At 51.1% G+C, this 25,556-nt stretch overlaps 1 protein-coding gene across 1 annotated transcript; it reads left to right on the top strand.

Moving 5' to 3' along the window:
* The first annotated feature begins 1,872 nt into the window (after window positions 1-1,872).
* Window positions 1,873-25,486, top strand: Brsk1 (BR serine/threonine kinase 1). The gene is made up of 19 exons (XM_052170037.1): window positions 1,873-2,339; window positions 3,710-3,804; window positions 3,901-3,986; window positions 5,929-6,069; window positions 9,586-9,702; window positions 9,819-9,852; window positions 9,937-10,005; window positions 13,479-13,625; window positions 14,069-14,100; window positions 14,422-14,592; window positions 15,422-15,519; window positions 15,773-15,932; window positions 16,105-16,165; window positions 16,545-16,914; window positions 17,327-17,375; window positions 17,474-17,597; window positions 18,519-18,717; window positions 20,220-20,309; window positions 24,940-25,486. The coding sequence occupies exons 1-19, from the start codon at window positions 2,210-2,212 to the stop codon at window positions 25,095-25,097; spliced, it is 2,331 nt and encodes a 776-aa protein (XP_052025997.1). The 5' UTR covers window positions 1,873-2,209; the 3' UTR covers window positions 25,098-25,486.
* The last annotated feature ends 70 nt before the right edge of the window (window positions 25,487-25,556 follow it).

Genomic DNA, 25,556 nt, shown 5'->3' with positions numbered 1-25,556 from the left:
CACCCAAGTGCAGACGTTCACATGCAAGTGCACACACACATGCACACGCGCACACACATGCGTGCACGCGCGCGCACACACACACGCACACATGCACACGCGCACATGCACACGCGCGCACACACACACACACACACACGCACACAAATGCAATCTTAAGGAAAGGAGAAACCTTTTCTTACCCTTAGTCATCTCCTCAGCACCCACCATGACTGTCTAAATAACAGGCTCTTCGCCTCGTGCAGTCAGCTTCCTCTCCACAATCGTGGGAACCCTATAGAGGAGGAATTTTGTAGATTTAGCACCCTGCCATATCCTTACCATTCAGAACAGTATACGGCTCAGATTTGATATTGAAATGAAGATGGTGTAATAGGTTTACCACTTCAGAGGAGCACTAATTTACATGGGTGTACCCTGTGAGAAACTTGGGGATCAAATGGATGTCTGACAACTTAGGGTGCCTGACATGAAGGATATGGGTTACCTGGAAGCTTAGGAGGGACCAGATCCCACACACGTACTCCCTCGGAGGCGGATGGATTATCCTGAGGCCTCCTTGAGGTTTACAGGACTTAACAAGCAAACATTACAAATACAAGCTGCATTGGGATCTGTCTGCCAATAGGTATATCGCGGTATAGGGGACATTAAACCATGGTGGTATAGGACTGTTTTTAAACAATTTTAAAGGAATTGAAAGAATTATGCATATGGGTATCTGGCTGTGCGAATGTGTACCACGTGTACTTGGTGCCCTGGAGCCAAAGTCCCCCCGAAACTGGATGGAATTACACACAGCCATGAACTGCCATCGAGATGCTGGGAATGCAAAGCTGAGTCCGTGGGAAGCAGCCTGCTCGCCCTAACCGCTGAATCATCTCTCCAGGACTGTAACTTCACACTAGAGAGACAGAGACAGGAGAATCGGGAGTTCAAGGTCATCCTCAGCCACATAGTTTGAGGTCAGCCGGACTTTGTCTTTAAAAAAAAAAAAAAAAAGATAGCAGGACCTGGAGCCTGATAAAGGTGGGAACATCGGCTTTGCCAAGGAGCACACAGTGCTGACCTTAAAGGACACAGAGAGCTGGAGCACACTTGGGCCTACAACGCCCCAGAGTCCTTCCCTTTTCTAGCTCTGTCTCTTTTATCCTCTGCCAACACCACCACCGCCCCCACCAACACACACACACACTCACACACACCCGAAGTCTGTTCCCATCTAAGCCCAGCATCTTTTCCTCCTGTGAATACTAGGACCCCAACAGTCCTTATTTCTCTTTGTTGCCCTCTCTCTACATCGTCCTTTGCATTCCTGTCTCCTCTTCCCATGTGGTTGTTTATCTCCTATCCCTGTCTACCTCTCTCAGCTCTTTTTTGAGGGGGCGTTCTCACAGAGTCTAGGCTGTCCCTAAACTCACTTTATACCTAGGATGGCCTAGAACTCTTAGTCCTCCCCCTCCCTTATTCCCTCCCCCTCTCCTCCACCCGTCTCTGGTACTCTGCATCTTCCCATCTACTGTCTCGTCAGGCCTCTCTTTGTGTCTCCATCTCCGCTGTCTACTACTGGTTCTGTATCTCTCTCCATCCTTCCCTCCATCCTTCCAGGCATCCCTCCACCCATCCATCCATCCCTCCATCCATCCCTCCACCGATCCCTACATCTCCCCACCTCCTCCCCGTCTGTCCAGCTTCCAGGCCCGCCCCCTGCCACTCCCCCTCCCCCTCCGAAAGGGTTAACCGTGGGGAAGGGCCGGGAGTCCCCGGATGGTGATGTCAGCGTGCCGGAGAGAAAGGACGAGGTGGCGGGGGGAGGCGGAGAGGAGGAGGAGGCGGAGGAGAGAGGGCGCGTGGGGGGGCGGGGGGGATCTCGGCCTGCAGCATCCGCCGGCCCCGCACTTCAGACCCCCCCCTGCAGGGGGAGGCACAGGAAGGGGGGGCCGGCCAGGGACGGGCTGGGGAGGGGGGGCCGTGCAGCCCCCCCCGCCATGCTGATTCCAGGGGCCTGACCCCCCCGGCAGCCCCCCCTCCCCCAGCTCTGCGGCCCACCGACTGGGGGGGCCAGCCCAGCCCCCTGGGGACCCCCGGAGAAGTGGGGAGCAGCCGGGGGGGCCGGGACGGAGGTGTCGCCGGCCCCCACCGGAGGAACGGGGCGACAGGCCGCAGGGGGGGCGGCCGGGGGACCGGTCGGGCCGGGACCAAGGGCACCATGTCGTCCGGGTCCAAGGAAGGTGGCGGGGGCTCCCCCGCCTACCACCTCCCACACCCACACCCACCCCAGCACGCCCAATATGTGGGCCCCTATCGGCTGGAGAAGACGCTGGGCAAAGGACAGACAGGTGAGCCTAGAACCTAAGCGGACACCTGGGGCGGGGGCGGGGTGCTGGAAGGGACAGAGGGCGGGACCATGGATATTTAAAGAGCAGACCCCTGGGTCCCTGGAAAGGGGGCTTTAGTCCTGAGTTCCAAGTGCCCACGGTGTACGGAGCAGAGTCTGACGCTGGGGCCTCGAGAGAGCAGGGGTCTGAGACTTCTGGGTCCGAGCGAGAAGTAGGGGTCTGGACCACCGTGGCTCAAATAACCCTATTGGGGCAGACATCGGAGGGGCTTCAGGAAGCTGTGGGGAAGTGGGCCCGTTGCGGGTGTGTGGCCCGGGCTAATGCTGCAAGCTGAGGCAGGCGGGTGCTGCAGTGCAGCCGCAGGCAGGGTGGAGGTGCATCCATCCGAGAGAGGCTGCTCTCTTGTCCCCTCCTCTCGTGCTCAAAGGGGGCCTCTTGCGGTCTGGGCAGCAAGCTGGAGCCCTAGGGCGTGAGGTCGACTACATTCTCCCCATTCTGCAGTGTGCAAATGGAGGTGGAGAGGTGGACTGTAGACAGTTCAGCTCCCGGCTGGGAAGTGGCCCGGAAAGCAGTTATCTAAAAGCTAAAAGCTGAGTGTGGCCACAACCACCTCCTCCTAGGCAGGGTCGAGGTGAACAGGGAGGCGACCTCTGGTGTTCCAGGTTTTGGGTTCTGGGTCCCTATGAAGTTGAGTTCCAGGCCTGAGATAGGAAAGGGAGGTCAGCCCTTTATATCCTGGTAGTAAGAGTGTGACGTGTTGTTGACCTCAATTCTCGCCTCAACTCTCTAACTATGGAAGGAGGAGGGGTCAGGAACTGGGTCTGAGGGACCTGGGTCTGAGGGAGGAGGGCCGGGGCAAAGATTACTGGGTCTAAGGAAGGAGGGATGAGATCTGGATTCCTGGGACTGAGAAGAAGGTACTTTGCGTAGCTGAGCTCTGGACTCTGAAAAGTGGTCAGGAAATATGCATGCTAAGAGTTTGTTTTTTTTTTTTTTTAAGTTAATTGCAGGGTTGGGTTTTGGAAGGAGGTGAGGATGGAGAGGCTTGGGAAAGAAGAAAAATTGAGAGTGTATTTTGTGAGATTATAGGGCTTCTGAAGTCTGAAAAGAAAGTTGAAGTTGGGCAGACATACCAGAAGGCCAGGAGAGGGTTGTGGAGTGGGTAGACAGAAGGACCAAAGGTGGGCAACACGAATTGGAAGGGGTTGTGTTTTTTAGCAATGGCGGCTGGCGCCTGCCAGCTCAAATGCAGAAATTCAAGATAGAAGAAATGGGTAGCCAAGCAGGGAGTGGGGATGGGGGTGTGTTGACAGCTTAAGAGCCAGGGTGAACTCCAGGAGAACACCCCGTATTTTAAATCCCATCTCCAGGTCTAGTTAAACTTGGAGTCCACTGCATCACAGGTCAGAAGGTCGCAGTCAAGATCGTGAACAGGGAGAAGCTGTCAGAGTCGGTGCTGATGAAGGTGGGTTGTGTGTGGGTGTGTGCGATGGGCGTGGCCTCTGGTGCGGAAGGAAGGCGGGGAGGTCAGCCAAGCCTCCCCTTGTGTCCCTGCCCCCAGGTGGAGAGGGAGATCGCCATCCTGAAGCTCATAGAACACCCCCACGTGCTCAAGCTCCACGACGTCTACGAGAACAAGAAATATTTGTAGGTATTTATAGACGCCCAGCCCCTCCATCCTCCCTGTCCATGTCTAGAGACCTCTCCAAAAACAAGGACCTGGGTAGGGTGGCCCGGCAAACCTCAAACTTCTGGGCTAGAGATGTGACTGGGTTGGTAGAGCACGCCCGTAGAACACAGGGAGCCCCGAGTCCAACCCCCAGCACTGGCCACAAGCCTGCATCATTTCAATTCTAAAGCTGAGGCGGAACTGTCAAGAGTTCAAGGTCACCCTCAGCAACATTGTAGTGTTGGAGGCTAGAATGGGCTACTTGTGACCAATCTAAAAAAGGAAAAAAACAAAGACAAAAAAGTATGAAAGAAGCCGGGCGGTGGTGGCGCATGCCTGTAATCCCAGCACTTGGGAGGCAGAGGCAGGCCGATTTCTGAGTTCAAGGCTGGACAGCCAGGGCTACACAGAGAAACCCTGTCTCAAAAAAACCAAATCCAAAAAACCAAAAAAATAAAAAAAGTATGAAAGAAAATAACTTTTTTTTTTTAACTTTTAGGTTGGGTCACTGAATGCCCAGTCCTTTCCTTGGGTACAGGAACACCCCCCAATCTACACTCTACCTAATACTAATAGGACAACAGAGTAGAGTGGTCCTGAGTGCGGAACTGAGGCTCTGCCTCTTGCTGCTGTCTTTCTGCCTCAGCCTCCTGAGTAACTGGGGTTACCGGCCTATACCGCCAAACCCAGCTAGCTGCCCCTTTCTACCTAAGGCACTTAAGGTTACATTAGCCCAGACCCTAAAGGATCCTTCCAAATTCCCACTCTAGGGCATCTGAGGTCTCTCCTATCCCAGCATCACTTCCGATGCTAAGGCTGGCCACCCCAATATAGGCCTCCTGGAGTCCTGTGTCAGTATCACAAAGTTTATTATCATCCAGTTAAGATGGGGGTGGGGTCAGCTGTCTGGGCTTAAGAGAATGACTCTTTGTGCAGACTCTGGTGGCCCAAAGACCAGCTGGAGTGGACAACGGAAGAGGGGATGGCCTCACAGTCCTCCTTCCCACCCCCCAACCTCCCCAGGATATAGGATAAAGCCCCTACTCCAACATCCATCAGATTGGTAGAATAGGTTTCCCCAAGCTGGAAGCATTGTGCAGCCCCGGGTTCTCATGGGAGTTGTAGTCCTTAGGCTTCCCAGGTATGGAGGCAAAGAGAAGCCATTATCTTCACAATTGATGGTTACCACTCCCACTCCACCACCAAAGCTGAGAGAGGGCTCATGAGAGTTTGTGCTTCACATGGGAATCTAGCTGTCCAACAGCTCAAAAATCGAGCTTTTGTTTCCTGGGAGCTGATAGGAACTGACGGTTTAATCTTTCAAAACCTGATGGGATTTGGGGTCTCTAGAATCCAGGTGGCTGATGGGAATTGGGACTGTCTATGTCCCAGAGGCTTATGGGAGTTGGAAGGGTTTTTGTTTTGTTTTTGTTTTAAACTTCTTTAAATTGATGAAATGGTAATTTATCTTTGGTGTATACTGTAATTGTCACTGCCCAAAGTGAATGAGAACTTGGATTTGTTCACAGGCTGGTGAGAATTAGAGGCTTGGGTGATGGGTGGGAAGATGTGCTAATGGAAGTAGGGTCTTTATTTCAAGTTGAGTGGAGACTATGGTTTCTGACCTCAGGTGCCAACAGGGTTGCATTATCTCCTAAAACAACCAAGAGTTTCCTTGGGAATCAGTGCCACATGGGACGAGTAGGAATTGAGTTTTGGTTTCCTAGAGACGTGTGGATATTGGAATCACTTCTCCTGGAGGCCTGTGCCAACTGGAATCCCTTTCCCAGGGACTGCAGTTGAAATTTCTTCCTTGCAGAGATTGGTGGGGATCGGGGCTTCACTGCATTCCGAAAAGGGAAACGCAGCCTCGGTCCCTCACATGCCCTTTCCAGCCCTCTGCCCGTCTGTGTCTTTCAGATACTTGGTTCTTGAGCACGTTTCTGGTGGTGAGCTGTTTGACTACCTGGTAAAAAAAGGGAGACTGACACCCAAGGAGGCCCGGAAATTCTTCCGCCAGATCGTGTCAGCGCTGGACTTCTGCCATAGCTACTCCATCTGGTGAGGGGACAGCTGCCGGGCAGAGATGACTGAGGGTGGCCCAGGAGGCTGGTGGCTGCAGCCACATGAAGGGCTGAGCAGAAACCAGTGTGGTTAGCCCTCAACCCTAAGCTTTTGAAAATTCCTGGTATTGTAACTCAGACCATACAATTTACCCTTTTGAATAAGTGTACAATTTAGTGGGTTTAAATACATTTTCAGTCTTGTGCATGGTTGCTATGTAATTTTAGAACTTTCTTTTAAGTAAGTGTGTGTGTGTGTATGTGTGTGTGTGTGTATGTGTGGTTTTGGGCTTTGGCATGCTAGGCAAGCACTACCATTTGCAATATATCCCCAACTTTTTTTTCCTTCCTTTTCTTTGTGTGTGTGAGGGAGAATCCAGGTTTCATAAAGCTCCTCTCTATGTAGACTAGGCTGCCCTCAAACTCATTGCAGTCCTCCTGTCTCCGCCTCCTGTTTACTCACATTACAGGTGTGCACCACTACATACAGTATTCGGTGTTTTGGACATTGGGGAGGGGGATTTTGTTTTTTTTCCGAGACAGGGTTTCTCTGTGTAGTCCTGGCTGTCCTGGAACTCACTCTGTAGACCAGGCTGGCCTCGAACTCAGAAGTCCGCCTGCCTCTGCCTCCCAGAGTGCTGGGATTACAGGCGTGCGCCACAACTGCCCGGCGGACATTTTATTTTTTATTGGTGTGTGTGAGAGAGGGTTTGCACTCATGTATGCAACAGTGTGCATGTGGAGGTCATAGGACAACTTTTAGAAGCCTGTTCTGTCCACATATGGGTCCTAGAGATCAAACTGAAGTAATCAGGCCTGGAGGCAAGTGGCTTCCCCCCATGCCCACCCCGCAGCCATGTTGCCAGCACTTCTGTGCTGCTTAAAGCTAAGTCAAGGTCACTACAGTTTTATCCGATGGTTTCTTCTAGAGGCGACACCGTTTTATCTCTTGCATTTAAACCTGGGGTCCCTTTCAAGTTAATAATTGTGTTTGATATGAGGTAAGAATCGCAGTTCATGTTTATGATATTAATATCCCTACAGAGAGATACTTCTTTTCCTCAACGACCTGCCTTTAATTCAGACAAGATATGATGCATGTAGCGTTTAGGGTGAGGGGCACTCACATACCTGTAATCCTACCACCTGGGAGACAAGAGGTGGGAACTCCATTGAGATTCTGACACCAGCAAGCTCTATATAAGGAATTCTAGCCCAGCCAGGGCTACATAGAAAGACCCTGTCTTTAAAGACAAAAGGAGGTGTGGCTAAAGAGATTCCTCAGTGGCTGGAACATATAATGCAGAGGACCCAAGTTCAAGTTTCACCATCCATATCTGAAGCCTCACAACTGCTGTGAGTCCCGTTCCAGGATCCAGGAAGATGTCATACCTCTGACTTCACTTCACTAGATGCCTGCAATCACATGCACATTCATACACACACACACACACACACTCACAAACACACACACACTCACACACACATTCACACATTCATACACATTCACACACACTCACACACAAACGGTAAATCTTTAAAAAAGGCAAGTCAACCCAGATTGTTTAACTTAAGTTGAACACCTTTCTGAGGAGCCAGGGCATCAAGCTCCGACACTGGCGTCTGTGGCCTAAGAAGTATTCAACACGGTGTGACCCACTCACTGACCACTCTGAATACAATCTACAGAACTCTACAGCCCCCTTTCCCTCTAGATTTGACCCTTAAATCTTGAGGAGTTTGGTTGAGGAATAGAAAGGTCCTGAACCAGTTGTCTGCTTTGAGTGGCAAAGTTTTAAAAAAAAAAAAATTCTTGAAGCTGTTGTGGCACACACCTGTAATGCCAGCACTCAAGAGGGAGAAACGGGCAGATCTTTAAAAAGTTTTAAAAAAATTACTTGATATACACTCACCCCTAATAATAACAACAAGGACAATAGTAATAATAGCTGGGCATGGCGGTGCATGCCTTTAATCATTACACTTGGGAGGCAGAGGCAGGCAAATCTCTGAGTTCAAGGTCATTGTGTTCTACAGAGTGAGTCCCAGGACAGCCAAGACTACACAGAGAAACTCTGTTGGCGGGGAGGGCTTGATATGGAAGTATTTTTATATTTCTTGGTGGTAGTAAGACAGAATCTCACAGTGTAGCCCACATTGGCCTAGAACTCATATCAATCCTCCTGCCTCGGCCTCCAGAATGCTGGGATTAATACATGAGCCCCTATACCTTGCCATATTTTTATATTTCTCTTATTTAAAAAAAAACATGTATTTATTTCCTGGGGAGGGAAGGGTGCAGGTTCTATAACCCAAATGTCGAGGTCAGAAGACAGCGCTGGGTTCGTCCTTCGTGTGCCTGCTAGAGATCATGCTCAGGCAGTCAAGCCTGGCAGCAAGGGCCGTTCACTGCTGAGCTAATGGCCCAAGTTTTATATTTCCAATAGCTAGCTCAGGGTGGATACCTCTAGGGGCAGATGCAGGTAGAGCTCTATGAGTTCAGGACAGCCCAGGGCACTATAATAAGACCCTGTCCTAGCCGGGCAGTAGTGGTGCATGTCTTTAATCCCTGCACTTGGGAGGTAGAGGCAGGCAGATTTCTGAGTTCAAGGCCAGCCTGGTCTACAGGGTGAGTTCCAGAACAGCCAGGGATATACAGAGAAACCCTGCCTCAAACAACAACAACAACAACAAAAATGGAAATAAAAACCAAACAACCCTGTCTTAATAAATAAATAAGCAAATTTTAAGTTGGGGATGTAGAGATGGCTCAGAGGTTGCAAGCACTAGCTGTTCTTTAAGAAGACCTGGGTCCGGTTTTCTGCACCTATACAGTAGCTCACAATCACAATTTCATTTCCAGGGGATCCAACACCCTCCTCTGACCTCTTCAGACACCAGGCATCCAGCTGCACGGTGCCAATATATAGGCAAGATACTCATCCACATAAAATAAAATAAAATAATTTGAAGGAAAAAGAAAAAGAGGAAACTGAATAGACTTGGAAAGTATAATATTAATATTAAGCTAGGTAACCCAAACTCCAGGCCCAAGGCATCCAGCGTTCTCTTTTAGCCTCCAAAGTCACCATACGCATGTAGTACAGAGACATACATTCAGGTAAACACTCAGACACATAAAATAAAATCTCAGGAGGCAGAAGCAGGTGGAGTCCAGGACAGCCAGGGCAGCCAGAGAAAACCTGCCTTGAAAAACAAGGAAACAGAAAAGCATAGCAGAGAGCAGCCGGGGAAGGCGCTGGGCACCACCTTCACCGAGGAAGACGCTGGACGCCACCGTCCTGCCTCCTCAGGCTTCCCCTACATACACACGTGCACATACACAAAAAGGCATGAAGAATCAGGCACAGTGGTGTTAGTGTGAACCTAGCCTGAACTACATGATGCCTTTAAATTTAAAAATATTAGAAGTATGTCACTTTAAGAGGGGCTGACTGGGTGAGGATGGGCTTTCCTGGGGCATCCAAAGCTGAGGCCCACCTGTCTGTCTTAGTCACAGAGACCTGAAGCCAGAGAACCTGCTGCTGGATGAGAAGAACAACATCCGCATCGCCGACTTCGGCATGGCATCCCTGCAGGTGGGGGACAGCCTCCTGGAGACCAGCTGCGGGTGAGTGGGAATCCTCCACGGCTTCCCGGGCAGGGGAAGAAGCCGGCCGGCGGCGGGCGGGGCTCGCCGGGGCTCGCAGCCCCTTACCACTGTCTCTCTTCCTTCTCTTTCTCCAGGTCCCCCCATTACGCATGTCCAGAGGTGATCAAGGTGAGTGAAGGGCAAGGGGAGGTTAAGGGGAGAGGACAGAGCCGGACAGAAATGCCACTGAAGTGACACCTTTTGCCTTTTCAGGGGGAAAAGTATGATGGCCGCCGGGCAGACATGTGGAGCTGTGGAGTCATCCTGTTTGCCCTGCTTGTGGTAAGGTTCCTTTTGCTGCTACCGCTGTGTTTTTAGACCAGTGTCACCCAGTAGAGCATAGAACCTTACATGTATTCTCACCTCCGCTGGGGTCACCTTCTAAAGAGTGTGTGTGTGTGTGTGTGTGTGTGTGTGTGTGATTTCCCAAATATGTGTATGCGTGTGTGTGTGTGTGTGTGTGTGTGTGTTCTCTTAAATACTTTAATACTTGTATGTGTGTGTGGGGGGGGGACTAAAAGACAGTGTCAGGTCCCCTAGAACTGGAGTTAGAGGTGGTTATAAGCCTCCTTGTATAGGTGCTGGGAACTGAAAAAAAAATTTTTTTTTTTTTTTTGGTAGACAGGGTTTCTCTGTGTAGCCCTGGCTGTCCTGGAACTCACTTTGTAGACCAGGCTGGCCTCGAACTCAGAAATCCACCTGCCTCTGCCTCCCAAGTGCTGGGATTACAGGTGTGTGCCACCACCGCCCAGCGGGAACTGAATTTCTATCCCCTGGAAGAACAGTCAGTGCTCTTAACCACTGATCTGTCTCTCCAGTCCTCTGAGCGTGTTTGTTTCTTTTTAAGATTTGTTTGTTCTGTGTATGAGTGTTTTGCCTGCATGTATCTGTGAACTACGTGCTTGCCTGGTGCCTGCGGGTGTCAAAAAAGGTGTCTGAGTTCTGTGCAACTGGAATCGTGGGTGATTCTGAGAACAGCATGTGGATGCTGAGGCCCAAGCCCAGGTCCCCTCGAGAGCAGCAAATACTGTCAACTGACGCCATTTCTCCACGCACAATTTGGTCTTGGGGGGGTTGTTGTTGTTTTGTTTTTTGCTTGTTTGATTGGTTGGTTTGTCTTTGGTTTTGAGACAGGGTTTCTCTGTGTAGCCCTGGCTGTCCTGGAACTCACTCTGTAGACCAGGCTGGCCTCGAACTCAGAAATCCACTTGCCTCTGCTGGGATTAAAGGCTAGGTAGATACCATGCTAGAAGTTGAACCCAGGGCTTTGTGTATGCTGGGCAAGCGCTCTACCCACTGGGCTAGATCTCTAAACCCAATGCTCAGCTTTCTGTTATCAGTAGGGAAGGACAGAGATCAAATCTCTCCTTCCTCTTCTTGGACATGTAAGTCACTCTCTTTGTGTAAGCCTCAGTGCCCCTCATCAAATAACTTTATGTGAATCAAATAGTTACATGTGGATAATTACAGTACCAACAGCTGTGAAGATTTAAATTAAATGCAAGATCCTAGGTTCTCCTCCAGTACTGCAAACACACAAGCAACAAAAACTACATTGCAAACAACTTAGAGCAATAGCTGATCTTGATGAGAAGGTTGTGAGCAGAGGGTACAAGGGACCTTGCTGGCTGCGAGCAAAAGCCAGAACTCACTACTCCAGGACTCACTAACTCACTGACCACAGTGATTACAGAAAGGTGGACTTCCAAGAGTAATGGGGCCCAGCTGTGCTGCGGCTGATGTTTCCAATCTGTGCCCTTTCCCAGTAGAATCCTTACATCCCTTACAGGGAGGCGAGAAGCTGAGGCTCGCTGCCAGTGCTATCGGGCACCAGAGCCAAGGCAGGCTGTCTGACTCCAAGGCCAGGAAGAAGGTGCCCTCTTCCCCAACTACCTTCACCCTGCATTCTGTCTATGCCCCATAGATACCAGGGCCAACCATTTAAACCATCTGGGGAAGCCCTCAGACTCATCTCTCCCAAGAGCCGTCCTCTGATTCCGATGCCAGCGGAGACCCCCTTCTCGCTCTGTCCCAGTCCTGAGGCGGACATTATCCCCTTCCACCTGTACTTTCCCAGTTTCTCCTTTTATTCTCTTATTACCTTTGCTATTTTAAATATTTATTTACGTATTCAGTGGGGGAGTGGGTGTGCTCCAAGGGTATTCAAGGCACGCGTGAGGTCAGAGAACAGCTAGCAGGAGGCAATCTTCCATTCACCATGCGAGTCCCAAGGATCAGCTCTGGTGCAGAGGCGTGGCCGCACAGGCCAGGGTTGCATGTTTTGTCGAGGCCCTATTTGAGACAGGTTGTCACATATCCCAGCCCGGTCTTGACCTCATTGTGTAAGTGGAGAGGATGCTGAGCATCTGATCTTGCTTCTCCAGCCTCCCAGGGCTCGGGTTACAGGAGTCAGTTCCATGTCACGTTAATGCAGTGCTGAGAATTATGCCCAACTTTGAGTATGGTAGAAAAGCCCTCTACGGCCAACTGAACCACATCCCCAGCCTTTCTTTTTTGTTTGTTTGGTTTTTTGTTTTATTTTGTTTTTTTCTTTCTTCCTTTGTTTGGTTTTGTTTGGTGTTTTATTTCAGACAGGGTCTTTGTAGGTAGACCAGGCTGGCCTCCAGCCACCAGTTTGCCTGCCGTGTCTACCAAGTTCTGGGATCAAGCACCACCACACCAGGCCTTCCTTGTCTGTTAGCTTGTTAGTTTGTTAGTTAGCTAGTTTGTTAGTTTGTTTGAGACAGGGTCTCACTGGTAACTTGGCTGACCTAGATCTTGCTCTGTAGTGTAGGCTGGCCTCAAACTCACAAAGATCAACCTGCCTCTTCCTCCCTAGTACTGGGATTGAAGGTGTACATGAGTATTTAGAGAGGAGTATTTGGGTTCTGACGGACGTTTGTTTCGATTCTTGTTTTCGTGTGCTTCTCGTTTGTGGCAATGTGTGCCTCACCCAGGCTGGCCCTAAAGCTCACCGTGTAGCCGAAATGATCTTGAACTCTGATCCTCCTGCCTCTGCCTCCCAAGTTCTGGGGTTGTAGGCCGGCCTGTGCCACCACACTGGTGCTAGGAATCCAACCCAGGGCTTCTTGGAACTTAGGCGAGCACCCCACCCGCTTAGCTACGTCTCCAGCCCTATATAGGTGAGGATAGTAAGTGTCCCCCCCCCAACTTTCAATCTTTTTTTTTTTAAGATTTATTATATTTATATGAGTACACTGTTGCTATCTTCAGACACACCAGAAGAGGGTGTTGTGAGCCACCGTGTGGTTGCTGGGAATTGAACTCAGGACCTCTCTAGAAGAGCAGTCCCTTAACCATTGAGCCATCTCTCCAGCCCATCACCCGGACCATTTTAAGCTCCACCAAAGGAGTGGCTCTCGACCTTCCTGATGCTGTGACCCTTTATACTGTCCCTCATGTTGCGGTGACCCCCGACCGTAAAGTTGTTTTGGTTGCTACCTCATAACTGTGATTTTACAACTCTTACGAACCGAAGTGTAAATGTCTGTGTTTTCTGATGGTATTAGATGACCCCTATGTGAGGGTCGTTTAACCTGCCAGAGGGGTCATGACCACCGCCATAAAGAAAGAGCTCACTTGGTAGACTTCTTGCCCAGGACGCACGAAGCCTCTGGTTCCAAACTGCACACACTGGGCCTAGTGGTGCATGCCTATAATCCCCCACCCCCACCTAGGGCTGCACCCAACAGGTGGAGAACCACTGACCTGAGGGTTCTTGCTGCCTTCCACAGGGAGCACTGCCCTTCGATGACGACAACCTGCGCCAGCTGCTGGAGAAGGTGAAACGTGGCGTCTTCCACATGCCACACTTCATCCCTCCAGACTGCCAGAGCCTCCTGAGAGGGATGATTGAAGTGGAGCCCGAAAAAAGACTCAGTGTAAGTAGGGAGGGACTGGCAGGAGAGAAATGGTCCGTGAGATGACAGAATCCCTAGGAGAGTCTCCGGGGCCTGCCTGTAAATCCTGGGATGGGATGAGTTTGCTGGTTAAGCTACAAGGTCAAGATCCAGCAAAACCTAAAGCTTAGAAACTAGAGAACCTTTCCCAAGTTGGACTAAGGACCCCAGGCCTTGGGGACGGCGCACTGAGGGATTGGCAGGGGTTGAAAGGCTGGCACTGGGCATGCAGTAAACTGCTCCCTGGGGGTCTAAAACCAGTCAGTCTACAGGTGCTTTACCGCTATCGGGGGAGACATGATGTCACCCTGCTTCTGGGTGGGTCAGTGACCTCCCAGAGCCAATGCTAATCAATTTTGCTTAACCGCTTGCCAGCAATTGTATGTGACCTAATTTTTGCTTCTCTGTGACCCACCCTTTCACAGCTGGAGCAAATTCAGAAACACCCTTGGTATCTGTGAGTAGGAGGGAATTGAGCAGTTGGGTACCTGCAGGAGGTAGGGCACTGGGGTCAGAATAGAAAGGTGGGGGGTGGGTGCCATGTTCTGGATGGGTGGGGTAGGATGGAGGGGCCTACAGTCTCAAACCTCAGTGTACAGGCAAAGGAGGACAAAGCTAAAGAAAGGGAGGGTGTGGAGACCGAGGGAGGAGGGATCCAGGACTCTTTGAGTCAGAGATCGAAGAACTAGGGCCTGGCCCCTGAGTCTGAGGAAGATGAGTAGTCAGGGCATACATAGGGCGGAAGACTAGAAAGATAAGCATTTCCATATCCTTCCAGGGGCGGGAAACACGAACCAGACCCTTGCCTGGAACCAGCCCCAGGCCGCAGAGTAGCCATGCGGAGCCTGCCTTCCAATGGCGAGCTGGACCCTGACGTTCTGGAAAGCATGGCGTCTCTGGGCTGCTTCAGAGACCGAGAGCGGTTGCACAGAGAACTGCGAAGCGAGGAGTAAGCGCTCCCAAAATCCTTTTCACTGGCGCCCCACTTCACGGGTTGAATGGGTTGTGGCAGTTCCCTAGACAGCCTGAAGGGGGCGTGTCGCATCCAGTTTTATGGATCTGACAAAATTCAGTGCTGGTGCACGGAAGCAATTGCAATCTGGAAATGCTCAAAGTACTAATGCTGAGACAGGCATGAATGGTGTCTTCATTACGGAGAACTTAATACGTTCTTAAGTTGTGATGTACATTGGACCATAGGAAGCCAACTCTGTTGACTTGTGGGAAAAAATGGCATTCTGGGTCCAAAAAGAGAAATAAGACCTGAACACCTGTGTCTGAGGGAGGAAGGCTAGGGGCTTTCACTTGAGGGACTGTGGTGGGAGGGGTGGGGTCTGGATTTCTTGGTCTGAGGAAGAAGGTACGTTTGGATATGGAGGCAGATCTAGTAGGTGGTCAGAGCTCGAAGATCCACAGCAGAGGGAAGGGAAGGAGGGGGTCTCATTGAGACACAAATTTCTTCACTTTACATGCTTTTGCTTGTTTGTTTTTCATTGTTTTTTAATTATGTATGAGAGGAGGGTGTAAAGACCAGAGGACAGCCAGGCGGTGGTGACGAACGCCTTTAGTCCCAGCACTTGGGCAGCAGAGGCAGGCGGATCTCTGAGTTCAAAAAAAAAAAAAGGATAACTTGGCAAGGGTTTGGTCCTCTCTCTACCATGTGGGTACAGCTCAGGTTATCAAACTTAGTAGCAAGCACCTCTATCCATCTCTCCAGCCCAGGACACTGGGTGCTGACCTCAGTCCTCCCTTAACCACCTCCCTCTTCCCTGTCTCAGGGAAAACCAAGAAAAGATGATCTATTATTTGCTTTTGGATCGGAAAGAGCGGTATCCTAGCTGTGAAGACCAGGACCTGCCTCCTCGGAATGATGTTGGTAAGAAGGCAGATGGGGCGGTTCAGATCCCAGGACTCCTGAGGGAGGGTTGCTGTAGACTCTGAGAGCCAATGTTTAGACAGCTAGACATTTATGAGAACCTCTCTCTATTCTGGTCCTCAGTTTCCCCATTTGTCTACAAGGCAGTCGTGTGTGTGTGTGTGTGTGTGTGTGTGTGTACACATACATATATATGCTGTGTATACCTGGGCAAACTAACCTACTGGGTGGGTCAATAACTCTCTCCCTTCAGACCCGCCTCGTAAGCGTGTGGATTCCCCCATGCTGAGCAGACACGGGAAAAGGAGGCCAGAGCGGAAGTCCATGGAAGTCCTCAGTATCACAGATGCTGGGAGTGGTGGCTCCCCAGTGCCTACCAGACGGGCCTTGGAGATGGCCCAGCACAGTCAGAGGTGAGAGAGAAGCTGTCCCCTCTGGTAGAATCTTCAGTGCCAGAACATAGAGGGAGCAGATTGTTCTAGACCCTTCTCAGTCTCCCATGCCTCGTCTAGGAGGACACGGAAATGGAAAAACATCCGCACCTTCCGAAACTCTCTCAGATAATGTTTTTACCCCTGTAAACAGATCCCGCAGCGTCAGTGGAGCCTCCACTGGTCTGTCCTCCAGTCCTCTGAGCAGCCCAAGGGTAAGATTAGACCCTCAAAGAATTAAGAGAAACCAACAGAAAATACTATGAGGCATTCTTGCCTGAGAAATGTCAAAGACACCATTTTGTCTTCTCAGGATTGGGTTTGCAGTATGTCTGGGGGATTTTAACCATTTGTCAGAAGTTCTTTGAGTGCCTTCTGCGTGCCAGATTCTGCTTAGGCTAGGGTTGCAGCCGTAGTGCGTTGGCTGGAGACACTACAGGGTCTCAAACCCAGAGCGTGGGTGGGGCTGGTTGAACTACAATTCCCAGCATGTCCTGCAGTCCTCCCTAGCGAGTCTGAGCAGGTAATACTCCCAAATTAATTCCCTCCGGGAAGTTGTGGTCCGACTTCTCACTAGGCCCGGCTTCTCCACAGAGTCCGGTCTTTTCCTTCTCACCGGAGCCAGGCGCTGGAGATGAGGCTAGAGGCGGAGGCTCCCCAACTTCCAAAACACAGACGCTGCCTTCTCGGGGCCCCAGAGGTGGGGGCGCTGGAGAGCAGCCGCCACCCCCGAGTGCCCGTTCCACGCCTTTGCCTGGACCCCCAGGCTCCCCGCGCTCCTCCGGCGGAACCCCCTTGCACTCACCTCTGCACACGCCTCGAGCCAGCCCCACGGGGACCCCGGGAACGACGCCACCTCCCAGCCCAGGCGGTGGCGTCGGGGGAGCCGCCTGGAGAAGTCGGCTCAATTCCATCCGCAACAGCTTCCTGGGCTCCCCTCGCTTCCACCGGCGCAAGATGCAGGGTAAGGGTCTCAGCTGAGCGGGGGTTTGCCGGCTGCTGGATTCTAATGTGGGGAGGAGGGGCTAAGCGTCTTGTCATTCAGAAAATGTCATGGGGGGGGGGTCTTCAGGTAGGAAAGAGCCTGATTCCCAAATCCCAAGACTAATGGCGATGATAACTTTCGGAGAGAGGCAGGTTTGGGGGTCGGAGGGAGACGGGAACTGGTCCTGCCGCGGTGTAGTCGCCTATTCCTTGGTCCACAGGAGCTTGTGCCCACCTGGGGGTGTGGTCTAGCCCCACCTCCTATCCGGAAAAGCCAGGTCTGACTGCTGGTGTTAGGGTTAGCCATTTGGGAGATGACTGAATCCACAGGGTGCTGAATGATAAATAATAAGAAATAAGTGTTGATTACTCCCTCTCCTCTCCCTAACTAGTCCCTACCGCTGAGGAGATGTCCAGTTTGACACCAGAATCCTCTCCCGAGTGAGTTCAACCAGGGAAGGAACTAAGTGGGAAGCAAGGGGACTTGTTTTTTAGTTCCTTCCTGACCCTCCTCCTCCTGTCTATCCCACTCCACCCAGGCTGGCCAAACGCTCCTGGTTCGGGAATTTCATCTCCTTGGACAAAGAAGAACAAATATTCCTCGTGCTAAAAGACAAACCTCTCAGCAGCATCAAAGCAGACATTGTCCATGCCTTTCTGTCGGTGAGAGTTGGACCACAAAGCTGCGACTCTATCCCTGGCCTGACTTACTTCTGAGACTCATGGGATTTGTAGTTTTCCAGCAAGAGTTGGGTTTGATCACTCTGGAACAGGGAGGCAGGCACAGACTATTGGGTCCAAAGCCTAAACATAGTGAAGTAAGACCCTAAAATCAGGTTCCTGAGTACCAGTGGGAGAGGAGTGGGTCACCATGCCATGCCAAAAGATCTGGGAGGTCGGGGTGGGTCTGAGAGACCTTTCTCTATGGACCTTAATGCTTCCTACCAATCCCACAGTCCTTTGCTGTAGGACTGTGATGGGACTTTCAATTACTAAGACATGTGACGCTCAGCCAGGCTGTGGTGGCGCACGCCTGTAATCCCAGCACTTGGGAGGCAAAGGCAGGCAGATTTCTGAGTTCGAGGCCAGCCTGGTCTACAGAGTGAGTTCCAGGACAGCCAGGGCTATACAGAGAAACCCTGTCTCGGGAAAAGAAAGAAAGAAAGAAAGAGAGAGAGAGAGAGAGAGAGAAAGGAAGGAAGGAAGGAAGGAAGGAAGGAAGGAAGGAAGGAAGGAAGGAAGGAAGGAAGGAAGGAAAAGAAAGAGAAAGAAAGACATGTGACTCTCAGAGGAAAGGAAAGTGTGTTTCATATGGTGCAGGAGCCTGGAACTACCCTGTAAATATCAGAGGCCATATGAATTTAGGGTTCATTCTTTTGAACATAGGGCAGAGGAACTACAGAAGACGAGCCAGTGGGCAGTGGGCAGTGGGCAGTGGGCAGTGGCCTCCCAGGCCCAGGGTGTTGTTCTCTTACCCACTGGCTGGTGGGACTTGCTCCTTGTCCAGAGCCAGGTGTAGGACAGCTATCTGTTCCTTCGATTCACTTATTTATATTCTTCCTTATTTATATTCTTACCTTCTAGATCCCCAGCCTGAGTCACAGTGTGCTGTCACAGACCAGCTTCAGGGCCGAATACAAGGCCAGCGGTGGCCCCTCCGTCTTCCAGAAGCCTGTCCGCTTCCAGGTGGACATCAGCTCCTCTGAGGGTCCAGAACCCTCACCCCGAAGAGATGGCAGCAGTGGAGGTGGCATCTACTCAGTCACCTTCACTCTCATCTCCGGTCAGTCTTTGTTGGTCAGCTTCGGGGGTAGTGAGGTTCTCTAAAATAGGATATCAGCACAGGAGGCCATCAGGGCCAGGACCCGGTACAGAGGACTCTGCTTCTGCAAGCGCCCCTGCTCCAGACACGCGTGTGTGTACACGCACACACACATGCACATGCACACACACACACACATACACACATGTGTGTGCACACACACACACACATATACATACACACACACACACACAGGCACGTGCACACGCACACACACACACACACACTTCCCTTCCCAGTCTTTCCATCACATGAATTATGAAACAGTTCACAGGTGTCGGTGATCACTCATTTCACAAAGGTGCTTCCTGTGACCTTTTCATGCCTTCCCAAAGCAGACACGGCCAGTCTATCCATGGACTTCCTCCTGTGCTCAGCTGAGCTGCAGCCTCAGAACTTTAACTCTAGGCAGCCGTGACCAATCAAGAGTTAGCCTGAGAGAGGAAAAACTGCAGGGATAAGTTTCTTCTAATTCTTGGTTCCTTGCCACCAATTTCAGTGTTATGATCAGGAGATGAATTTGTTCTAAGAGTTTCTAAATCAGGCTGCAGTGTGCGTGTGTGCGTGTGTGTGTGTGTGTGTGTGTGTGTGTGTGTGTGTGTGTGTAGCACAGCAGTCATGTGGAGGTCAAAAGACGGTTCTGGGGAATCAGTTCTCTCCTACCATGTGGGCCCCAGGGATTGAACTCAGGTTGTAAGGCTTGGCAGCAAGTGCCTTTACCCACTGAGCCATTCTGCCAGCCCAAGATTTTTGTTGTTTTTGGTTTGTTTGGGTTTTTTTTTTTTTTTTTTTTTTTTGGTTTTTTTGTTTAGGTTTGGTTTGGTTTGGTTTTGGTTTTGGTTTTTCAAGACAGGGTCTCTCTGTGTAGCCCTGGCTGTCCTAGAACTCACTCTGTAGACCAGGCTGGCCTCGAACTCAGAAATCTGCCTGCCTCTGCCTCCCAGAGTACTGGGATTACAGGCGTGTGCCACTACTGCCTGCCTAAAAAGTTTATATGTATGAGTATTTTTTTCTGCATAAATGTCTGTACTTCACATGCGTGTCATAAGAAGGTATCAGACTCCCTGGGGCTGGAGTTACAGGTAGCTGTGAGCCACCATGTGGGTGCTAAGAATCACGCTCAAGCCCTCTGGAAAAGCAGCTAGTGCCCTTGCACACCGAATCATCTCCATCCCCTCACCTATTTTTCTTATGTGTCCCCCTCTCACATCCTTAAGGAAAGTTAAATGAGCAACAACTATTTTAAATAGAAACCAACACCTACTGCTATAATCCAATGAAGCTGTCTGGCTGTAAATGTTCCTTAAGTGCAAGACAGAGATCCATCTGGGGAACCAGCTACTGGTGCAGGGTCCAGCAGAGTCAGGAAAATTAACCCTGAAAGGAGGACGGTCTTGCTTATGGAGGGACCTTGCCTGCCCCAACTCTTAGTCACCGGTTCCTGTTTGCCCACCTGCCCGCAGGTCCCAGCCGTCGGTTCAAGCGTGTGGTAGAAACCATCCAGGCGCAGTTACTGAGCACTCATGACCAGCCCTCCGTGCAGGCTCTGGCAGGTAGGTGACAGACGTGTGGTGGGCACACATCCATGGTGGCCAGTGCCATCTCAGGTGTCTCTCTGCTGCTCTCATGCTGGTCCACTGCGTGGGCTTTTGGCCACTGTCTTGCTGAGGTCTCCCCTGCACTGTTGGGAATAGATTTCCCCCAAGAGTCTGGGCTCCAAGAAAGGAATTTCTCAGCCACCTGGAGGCCCTAAAATGACAGTGACCCCCAAGTCGGAAGCAATGGTGCCACAGAGCTCTGGAGCCAGATCTGCCCTGTGGGAGAATGACCAGTCATCCTAGTGTACCTGGAACTAGGGGATAGCACCAGTGGAGATAGGACAGATTGGTGGCCCTCTTTGTGACACCCAAATGCCACTGGCATTGCAGAACATAGTTCTCATCTGGCATCCGGCAGGCAGAGCAGGGACGAGGCCTCGGGGAAGTGTTTATAATTCATTTTTCCATATAATTCAGATTTCCATAAGAGAATAACATAAACTAACCAGAGATCAGTCCAGAGGTAGACTGTTTGCGTAGCAATGAGAAAGGTCTGGATTCAGTCCCGAGGAGAAAAAAAGAAATGCAACAAACTTGAACTGGGCCACTGTTTTGATTTGTTTGAGACAGGTTTTCTTTATGAAACCAATGTACACTAGGCTGGCCTTGAACTCACTGAGGTGTGCTTGCCTCTCCCTCCCAAGCTCTGGGATTAACGGGGTGTGTGACCACCATATGAATTAACTGAGTGGCTTTTTTAAGCAATAGGAAACTAAGCATGGAAATGCATACATGCTTATAGTTGAATCATTTAGGAAGCTGAGACAGGGGGATTGCTGTCCTGAGGGACGAGTTCCAGGACACTTTGGCCACTTAATAAGACTGTCCAAGAGCAACAAGAGGGGCTGAGGCAGTAGCTCAGGTGTAGAGTGCCCGCCCAGCAGGCACCATGTTCTGGGCTCAATCCTACCACCATGTTACACAGCTGCTGTAACGTCAGCCAGCACCTCAGAGGTGGAGTCAGGAGAATCAGGAGTTCAACGTCCTCTTCAGCTATCTGTATCTAATTCAAGGCCAGACAGATGTTCATGAGACCTTGTCTCAAAAATACAAAGCCGGGCGGTGGTAGCGCACGCCTGTAATCGCAGCACTTGGGAGGCAGAGGCAGGCAGATTTCTGAGTTCGAGGCCAGCCTGGTCTACGGAGTGAGTTCCAGTACAGCCAGGGCTACACAGAGAAACCCTGTCTCGAAAAACCAAATCCAAAAAAAAAAAAAACAAACAAACAAACAAAAAAATACAAGCAAATAAATAAATAAGATAAAAATAGTATTATTTCTTTTATGTATGTGGGTATTTTGCCTGCATGTATGTCTGTGCACCACGTACATGCTTGGTGCATGTGGAGGCCAGAAGAGGGCATCACACCTCCAGTCATGATCTGAGAAGGGAGTGTGCTATCCTCTGCAACAGCAGCCAGGGCTTCTAGCCATAGCCATTTCTTCAACCCAGGAATTTTTGTTCAAAGACTGGAAGGCCAAGGTCCAGGCAGCGGAGAGAGATTCCGTGTCTGCCTGCGGCTCATGTCTCCGTTCTCAGAGGGCCTCTGGGTCTCACGTGGTGGAGCAGCAAGGGAATAATTTGTATTTTGGTTTTTCCCCCCCGACTTGGTCTCATATATCCCAGACTGGCCTTAAGCTTTGACCGTAGTTACAGATGATTTTGAACTCCTGGCCCTCCGGCCTCTGTCCCAGCTGCTAGGATTACAGGCGTGCACTGCAGTCCGGCAGTCACCCAGTCACCGAGGTCTTTTATAGTTTCAGGGCACTACTCCAGAGGTGCTGTGGATTTAGGTGTGGTGGTTTCATCATGTGAATTACGGGAGACAAAACATTTAGCCTGTAGGAAAGGTGTGTCTGCCACAGCAACCAGAGCTCCAAGATGAGAGTTCTGTGTGAATGAAAGGTTTGCTCAGGCAAGCAGGTTCTACTGGAGGATTCAGGAAAGGCGCATGCTGGGTACACGGGAGTCTAGTGAGGTCAGCCTCGCATCCCTGTCTCTGACCCCTGTCGACGGAGAATCCAGCAATGAATAAGCTGCCACCAGGGGGGACACTAGTGGCTTGACTCTTGGCCGGGCTGGTCTTGACTTTGGGTCCATCACGTATGGTCGCCATTAGTGAGTGACCTCAAAGTTGGTCCCTGAAACAATACAGATTTTTCAGCCTGCTGCCCAGGAGGCGAGGCACCCAGGTTGACTTCGGGGTGTCGTCCTGAGAGCTGTTCTCTCTTGCTCTGTAGTTCCTACCTTTACCTGTGGCCACTTCCTCCAGAACAGTAGCACCGTTCTGCCCCTGACATTACTGATTCATTTAAGCACTTGGGTGACTAAACTGGGTCTGCCCAGATAATCCAAGGATGTGTCCCCACCCACAGGGATCATCCCAAATCACCACGCACGGTCTTAGCATTTCATAGGTTCCCAGCTTTCCGGGAACATCTGTCGGGATGCCACGATTCAGCCTATCGCAGTGCCCCTGAGGGACATTTGCCAGCATGCAGAGACTCTTTTTTTGATTGTCTCACCTGGAGGGCAGGAAGCTGTTATTGATATCATGTGGGTGGGGACCAGAGATGCTGAAGAAAACCCTGTAACTCTCACCACAAAGTTACTCAGGCCTCAACATCAGTGCCCAGGAGGACTAGTTAACTGACTGGTTGCCGCAGCAGAATACTTTACAAAAGCAGCTCAGGAAGTGAGGACTGGCAAGAGGGCTTGGTACGTCAAGGTGCTTGCCACTGAGCCCAACAGCCTGCCTTAAGTTCCCGTGACCCACAGACGAGAGGGAAAACAAATTCCTGCAAGATGCTCTCTGAACTCCACACCGGAGCCCTAACACGTACACCACACACACACACACACACACACACGTGTGCACACAGGGGGCGGGGGCCTGGCTGGCAGGAGCCGAGGCAGCTGGGCATGCCACCTACAGTCTGGGCACCAGCAGTGGATGCCCCTGGAGGGGCTCTGCACACTTTAGGGCAGGCGGCCTTTGCATCTGCATCATCCTAATCCAGACCATCCTCTACAAACACGCTCAGAACCTTGTTTCCACAGTGACTCTAGATCCTGTTAACCTGACCTGGGATCCAGTCACTTAGGAGGCTGAGGCAGGAGGATCAGGTGTTCAGGGTCATCTACTGCTATAGAGTGAGTTCAAGGCCAGCCTGGGCTATTATATGAGATCCTGTCTCAAAAAAATAACAAAATGAAATAAAAAAATAGAGTGGGCATCAGCGGGCTGGAGAGATGGCCCAGTGGTTAGGAATACTTCTGCTCTTACAGAAGATCCCAGCACCCACATGATTGCTCATAAATATCCGGAACTCCAGTTCCAGGAGCTCTGATGTTCTCTGCTGAACTCTGTGGACGTACATGGCATCCCAGAGGCATGTCCATGGTGAACACACATACAGGAAACCACTCATAAAATAAATGACACCTAAAAACAAAAAAAGAAACCGCAGGGGCAGTGAAGTGGCTTAGTCAGGACGATGCACAACAACCTGAGAGTTTCATCCTGAGCTGTGTGAGGAAGCCCAGGGGCGGGGCCTTAGCTCAGTGGTAGAGTGCTTGCCTAGCAAGGCAAGGCTCTATTCTCTGCTCCAGGGAAAAGAGAAGCTAGCCAGTGCAGTGTAGCCCTGCAATCCCAGCTCTGGGCACATGGAGAGAGATGAACCCCTAACCCGGCTAACCAGCTCTGGTAAGTTCCAGGTTGCAGGAAAGGAGGGGCCGACTCCCCCAACCCATCGTCTCACCTCCACGGTGTGCCGTGGCGCTTACGTGTCCCCACACAAAATAAATACGTAAGAAAACGCAATCTACGAAATAAGATGAGCCGACCCTGATGGCCTTTAATCCCAGTATGCGGGAGGCAGAGGCAGGCATCTCTGCCAGTTAGAAGATGGTCTACAGAGAGAGTTCTGATGTTGACCTGCATGTGCACATAAGCTTGTGTGCACGCGCATGCTACCACATGCATATGAAGTATGGCCTTCTTCTGGTCAGCAGATCCCGAGGGCCCGAGACACCCCCCCCCACACAACAATTCACAATACCACAAGCCTCATTCCCATAGAATTACCCAGTTGTAGACAAAGGGTATTACAGCCTTATGGTTGCCCCAGAGAGCAGAGAATTTCTTGTGTTGAGCTGGCTGTCCTGTGCCTCAGACAAACTGGGCAGGTTTTTCTGAAGCTACAATGTACCTATGGGCACCATGTAAGAAAGAGTACTCTTTTTCTATAGCAGCTGTCTCTGGAACTTGAAGTCCCACAAATGGCGGACATAATAATCTCTATATGGTTGTTGTTATTACTGCTATTTATTTAGTTATTTGTGTATAGGGGGTGAGCACCATGGTGTACATGTGGAGGTCAGAGAACATGTGGGAGTCAGGTCTCTCTCCATCTGTATGGGTCCCAGGGCTGGCACTCAGGTCATCAGGCCTGGTGACAAAGCGCCACTCAACCATCTCACCAGCCCAAGTCTGGTTTCTTGGTGCCATGGTGACCAACAGACAGAGGCCTCAACCTGGCTTCACCAGCTTGTCTGCCCATGCAAACTTACTTCCTCCTTTGCAGATGAGAAGAGCGGGGCCCAGCCCCGGCCTGCTGGCACCCCACCCCGAAGCCTGCAGCCCCCACCGGGCCGCCCTGACCCTGATCTGAGTAGCTCTCCCCGCCGAGGACCCCCTAAGGACAAGAAGCTCCTGGCCACCAATGGAACCCCTCTACCCTGACCCCAGGGGGCCAGGGAAGGAGGGGAGCTCCCTCCACCCCCCTTCCCTGCCCCCCTACTGTGAATCTGTATATAAGGCCCAAGGAGTATGTTGGGGGGCAAACACAAAACTAGGCCTTGCCCTGCAGGGATAGGGCTCCAGGGGCCATACCCAATGGGGGGAGGTTTAGGGCAAAAAAAGGGGTGGGAGCTGTTTTTATTTATTTATTAATTAATTTATTATTTTATTTATTGATCAATCTCTGCGGGTGGGGTGGGGGAGGGATGGGGGTGGCTTAGCAGATCCGGACAGGGCCCTCTGTCTCTGTGTCATCCCCACCCCCACCCCCTTCCTGGCCCCCTGCTCCCCACCAGGTCCTTCTCCCTCTCCCCTATGACCTTCTGTACGGATTTGCTCTCCCGGAAGGAATTCTGGTTTTGCGTGATCCTGCCTGCGTCTGTGTCTGATTCCGCCGGCGGC

Source organism: Apodemus sylvaticus, chromosome 1 (genome assembly GCF_947179515.1).
Source record: "Apodemus sylvaticus chromosome 1, mApoSyl1.1, whole genome shotgun sequence".
NCBI lineage: Eukaryota > Metazoa > Chordata > Mammalia > Rodentia > Muridae > Apodemus > Apodemus sylvaticus.
The sequence above is the reverse complement of the archived record's forward strand: the minus strand, read 5'-3'. Positions and strand labels throughout refer to the sequence as shown.